This window comes from Triticum dicoccoides, chromosome 2B (assembly GCF_002162155.2).
Source record: "Triticum dicoccoides isolate Atlit2015 ecotype Zavitan chromosome 2B, WEW_v2.0, whole genome shotgun sequence".
NCBI lineage: Eukaryota > Viridiplantae > Streptophyta > Magnoliopsida > Poales > Poaceae > Triticum > Triticum dicoccoides.
Genome location: NC_041383.1, coordinates 570,990,563 through 570,995,834, shown reverse-complemented (window position 1 = coordinate 570,995,834; position 5,272 = coordinate 570,990,563). Strand labels below are relative to the sequence as shown.

At 45.8% G+C, this 5,272-nt stretch overlaps 1 protein-coding gene across 2 annotated transcripts; it reads right to left on the bottom strand.

Moving 5' to 3' along the window:
* Positions 1 to 1,277: 1,277 nt before the first annotated feature.
* LOC119368037 (probable inactive purple acid phosphatase 1) lies at positions 1,278 to 4,339 on the bottom strand. 2 transcript variants are annotated; one of them, XR_005176500.1, is made up of 6 exons: positions 4,089 to 4,339; positions 3,933 to 3,999; positions 3,724 to 3,846; positions 3,339 to 3,431; positions 2,287 to 3,006; positions 1,278 to 1,821 (listed from the first exon to the last, which is right to left on the bottom strand). XR_005176500.1 is itself a non-coding variant. In XM_037633399.1 (6 exons), the coding sequence occupies exons 1-6, from the start codon at positions 4,154 to 4,156 to the stop codon at positions 1,624 to 1,626; spliced, it is 708 nt and encodes a 235-aa protein (XP_037489296.1). In that variant the 5' UTR covers positions 4,157 to 4,339; the 3' UTR covers positions 1,278 to 1,623. The 2 variants fall into 2 exon arrangements, 1 of the variants encoding a protein (XP_037489296.1); XM_037633399.1 differs by having other exon boundaries at positions 2,848 to 3,006.
* Positions 4,340 to 5,272: the final 933 nt, after the last annotated feature.

Genomic DNA, 5,272 nt, shown 5'->3' with positions numbered 1-5,272 from the left:
GCGGGGGTCTCGGGCGAAATAACTGCCCGGACCCTACCGCCAGGGGATCCGGCGGTAGGGTTACACAGTCTACCGCCCGGGCCCCTGGCGGTAGGGTGCGACGGAGGAGGGACGGCGCCGTCTCCGCGCGCTGACGTGGATAAGTTTCCTACCGCAAGGGTCCCTGGCGGTAGGCTGTGTAACCCTACCGCCAGGAGCTCTGGCGGTAGGAAAAAGGGTCAAATCTCGAAAATATTTCAAACGGGGTCAGATCCTGAATTTGTTTGAAAAAAGGGTCAAAACACGAAATTTTGCCGCGTAAGAGGACGGGTAAAGGCTTCGGTGAGCAAACTGGAACTGATCCAGATGATACACAGTCGACACGAATTAATATGGCCCCGTAGCGTAAAATTTGGCCTTCACCAGGTAAACATAACAATTTACAAGGTCAAAAATAGAATGGACCCGAGTTGCTCATGGAAGCATGTACTAGAGGTTTAGAACAAAGAGATTTTATTAGGCCAACTCTAACTATCCGGCCATAAAGGAATAAATTCGGTTTTACTCCTCTACGCCGCATCTAACCGATCCTTAAACCGAATAGAAGAGAATAATTTATCCTCATCCGCCTGACCAAATATACTCCGTCTGCAGGCTGCCGAGGATAATTTTCTTCACGGAAAGGCCTCCTTGTAGCCGGCCGGCGACTCACATGAAGCTCCCTTGTCGACGGCGGCGACCTCCGACCTCGCCGGCGTACAGAATCTTCACGGGAGGTGGCTGTCACAGTGCCTGGTGCAGCTGATGCGCGCCCACGGCGACAGCAACAAGCAGATGCATGTGTGCGTGCCGCGGCCGTCCAGCGAGTTCAAGCTCGCCGATGGCCGGAGATGCATGCGTGCGTGCCGTGGCATGGTCGCTGTTGCATGCGTGCCGCCGCTACCCGCGTGCGTGCCGCCGCTGCCCGCACGTGTTGCTGCTTGTTGTGTACGCGTGCGTGCTTGCCGCCGCTGCTTGCTGCGGGCGCGCGCGTGCTACCGGTTGATTGCCGTTGGTTTGGTCGCCCCGGACCGAGCCCATTGTTGTACTAGAGTTTATTGTCCACTGTTACTATTTGTCCACCGTTTTCGTCGGCCTGGTCCGCATTGTCGTCGCTCCCGCGGAGGTGCATAGCAAATGTTCGACGAAATGTACTTCCTTCGTTCGGAATTACTTGTCTCGGAAATGGATGTATCTAGAACTAAAATACGTCTAGATACATCCATTTCTGCGACAAGTAATTCCGAACGGAGGGAGTATGAGTCAAATAAAGGTTTTATTTTGTTTTATATAGAGGATCGGCTAGACTCAGTCAAAATACAAAAGGGACCAATAAACCATAAGGGAGATAATAGTAGCAGTATCGGTTAGGGTTGGCCTTACGACGACGGACCAATCGAGTAGCCTTTTTATCCGTGCAGTATTGATTGCACTAGGGGTTGGGATGTCATCCGGTGGTGTCTCCTGAGAGGAAGTTTATGCGATGCCAGATCGGCAAGCGACCTTTCCATCACTTTTTTCTCTAATTGCTGACGAACATGCACATATAAGCAAGGAAAAGAAACATCTTCAAAAAAGAAAAAGGAAATTCTCCAAAAAAAATCCTCACCTCCATCTGAAAAAAGAAAAAAAATCCAAAAGCTCAATGAACTGATCCCACTGTGACAAATAACCATTTACGTAGCAGATGTCTCCGATATGCATCACCATATCAATATTCTTCAAGTCCTTTACTAGTTGGTGTGTTGTGCTGACTGAACCACGCTCAAAGTCATTGTATTCATTTGAGACATCAATCTGGGCCTGAGCAAAGAGTTCAGTTGTCAGTTTTAAAGCCAGACATCAAAAAGAAGCTCAACAATTTCCTGCGAACGATTTGTCTTATTTATGAAAAGTAGAACACAATCAACTTTCTTTGCTTACTTTTCAGTACTTGTTACTTTGACTCAACATTGTAAAACTTATGTAGAAATCGGTTTTTTGCTAAGCCTAACTGAAAGTGCAGCATGGATGCTGTGACAAAAAGGACTGATACTCTTACAACAACAACAAAATGCACATTCTCTCGTTGTATATTCATAGTTCAACTCGAGTACAGATAAGACAGACCAAAAATCAATGGATGCTTAAATGGCCTCTGGCCTCTGCCACGCCAACACTTCCATAGGTTTATCAGTAATCTAATAATTCTACCCCATGCTCTTATATTTTTTTTATTTTATTTTAAAAATTGCAGAAATCATACTGGTAAAGTGGCATATAACTCACTTTGCCCAAATCTCCAAATATGACACGTTGTAAAGAATCCTCCCGGGGATAGGAGGCGCTTTGAAGCTATACTGACGTTCCCAAACAATTTGTCCATTAAATAGCCAATGGCCAACCCTGTACATGTACCTGAAATCTGCACTCACCTATAAATCTCCTAGGTGCTTGCATTTGTACAATTGAATAGCTAATAATAGGAGCCCATGTGCAAATAGGCCAAGGTTATGAACACTTATTTACTTAAGATTAGGCCACAGGTCCTTGAGGAAACTTGTATTTATGAAACCAGGATTGCGCCATCCAATTGTCCTAGCAGGCGGGCATGTTGTAAAATCACAATAAAACACTATGTCATATGCCTTATGGGGTTAATTAGAAGTTACGTGTCGCTCGTTCTTAATTCAGAACTCTGCCATGCACATACAATAAGAATTGTTCGGCAATTATAATCTTCTTTCAATACAATCTTTTGTTTTGTTTCAGACCTTATGAACATGCTAGTTCCCGTATAAGCCATGGAAGTACAACATGGATGTTGTTGGCATGGTAAGAATTACTGACCACACATAGTGTCGCGACTGAACGTGAGGGTGCCTGCAGGAGAAAGGATTTGAATTTGCCCTTGTATGCCCCATTCGACAAACGGTGCAGCCTCCTTGATACTATATCCACTTGTCCACTGTCATCTAGCATTAAGTCATTTAACATCAAATCAAGATCCTGAAAATATGGTACAGTATTAATTCACAGAAGCGCTAGGCACACATTTCTTCAAGAAACTTTGACAACAAAGAACAATTCTGAACATAAAACCTACAACTACCACCCTTAATGAGAACTATCTAAAAGACATTAAATTCGTGTTTATGTCGCTTTGAAATTCCAGCTCCTTTGTGTTGGCCAGCCGATAGCTTTTGTTACCGAAATGGCCAAAGGAATAAGGTAGATTTCTCATTTATTTGCATTTGGTGTTTCTTTCGTCCATAGGTGAAATTTACAATTTTCAGTTTATACCCGTTCATTAATCAAATATTTAAGGAAAAGATACTTACTTCATCCCAGGATTTTTCTTGTGCCAGGCGTGGATACACAGGAGCCTTCGGGTTTGCGAAAGTTATGCTATTTGAATGTGCGATAAGCTCCGGCTGTTATATTATATATAAAAGATGCAAACAGCCATGTTAGAGCATTGATAAAAGATGAGAAGGCTAAAATAAATATTACTCCCGTGTATCTCAGTTGAAATGACATTAACTGTCATGGTGTCAGAAAAACAACATTGACTATCAGTCTACCATGCACATATTCAGAGTGATCACTCTTCAACTCTTTCCACCAAAAATATGGAAGATGTTCAGTTTCAACTTTCAACACCCTATAGTTCAGTGTAGTTAGCTGAGCTCATATATGAATAAATAACGAGCATTTGTACTATACATTTGAGAGGCCTCCAGAAAATAGTGTGAATGATACATCACTCCTCTGATTAATTATCTGAAGCCTCAAGGACCCTTTTCCGGTCTTCGCATAGTCGGTCGTCGCGTAGTTTGTATATTGGAACTGCCAAAAAGGATACCTCATTATTCAGCATATGTTAAAATGTTCTGAGGTCACATGGAGGAAGGCTCACGGAAAATAACACCAACCTTAATAGGGGTCGTGCATAAGAGAGGGCCATCAACCCACTGGTCCTCTGATGGGCAAATGGAGTCACTGACAAATAAAGCAAAAGTAAATCAAAATAAGCTTCGGAATCATCTTCTTTCTATTACCAAGAGAAATATTTAAGATGTGCATCTTACCTGAAATTAGCAGGGGAAAAGATCCCAATATAGTCATCCATGGATTGCTTGGGGTTGTAAAATCCCATGGTCACCCATTCTTGATCCCTATAATAGATATGGCCTTTTACTGTGTCGAGGTGAAAATCATGTTTCGAAGGGAGAGAGAAAAAAGAGAGAAACGGATGCCCACCCAAGCCACCATTACACAAACCTATCTTCCTGATTCCTCTCCCTCTCACTCTCCCTTGTTTGCCGCCGCCAACATTCAACACCGGCCTCCCCCACATCCGCCGCCACCCCCCTCCCAGTGGCGCACCCACCCCTTCTCTCCTCTCCTCGCCTTCTCTCCACCACCGGCGACCTCTTCCCCTGTCCCTCGAGCATCCAAGACGAACCTAACATTACCCAGACAGGGGATGGGGAATGGGGACGCACCTTGACGATTTCCATGGCATCCCGAGAAGAAGTTTCTCCTCGAGCAGCTCGCGTGGCGCCGTCGGCTCGCCAGCTCGCGAAAATAGCTCGAAAGCGCGAAGTGACGTTGAGAGGACGACGACGAGGAACAGGCGGATACGCGGGACGAAGGCGGTCCGGGCGCGGGGTCGCCTCGCCGGCGGCGATGACCATGGCGACGTGACGTGAGGCGGAGGCGCGTCGCCAGCACGGACATGCTAGCCCTCGTTCGGTGGGTTTGGCGGAGGAATAGGTGGCGGCGGAGCAACAAGGAAGGGGATGAGGGACGTGGGTTGGAGGAGATGAAATGAGAGAGTTTGAGGTCGTGTGTGTGGGTTCTCCATCGAGGCACGTTAACGAGCAGAGGATCAACGCGTTTTCACCTTTTTTTTTTCTCTCTCTCTTTCTATCGCCATAGTAAAAATCGACGTGGACACAACCAGCTATCGCCCTTTAAGGGCACTTTAATGTGTTTGATGGTTCAACATGCATTTTCTACAGTACTGGTACTGCGGTGAACGCATGGTCCTCCTGTACCTAGAGTACTACGTGCCCTTCATGTCGCTCGTTTACTTTGGCCAGATGTCCAGAGCTAAACATTTATTTACCCTACACATGCGGAGAAAGCTGCACCTACAACTCAGGCCGTCACCACTCTACGGCGACTTCATTGTTCAAAAGGTACTACGTAGTGCTATATACTCCACTTCAAGTGATCCGAAGCAGATCATCCTCATCGTGTCCCTGAT

Bases quoted from the DNA above. Each gene is read 5' to 3' on its own strand.
- LOC119368037 (XM_037633399.1), bottom strand. From the start codon at position 4,156: ATGGGATTTTACAACCCCAAGCAATCCATGGATGACTATATTGGGATC. The intron at 3,432-3,723 runs GTATAGTACAAA...ATAATATAACAG, and splicing joins TTTCTGGAGGCCTCTCAAAT to CCGGAGCTTATCGCACATTC. The intron at 3,007-3,338 runs GTAAGTATCTTT...CCATATTTTCAG, and splicing joins AAGAAAAATCCTGGGATGAA to GATCTTGATTTGATGTTAAA.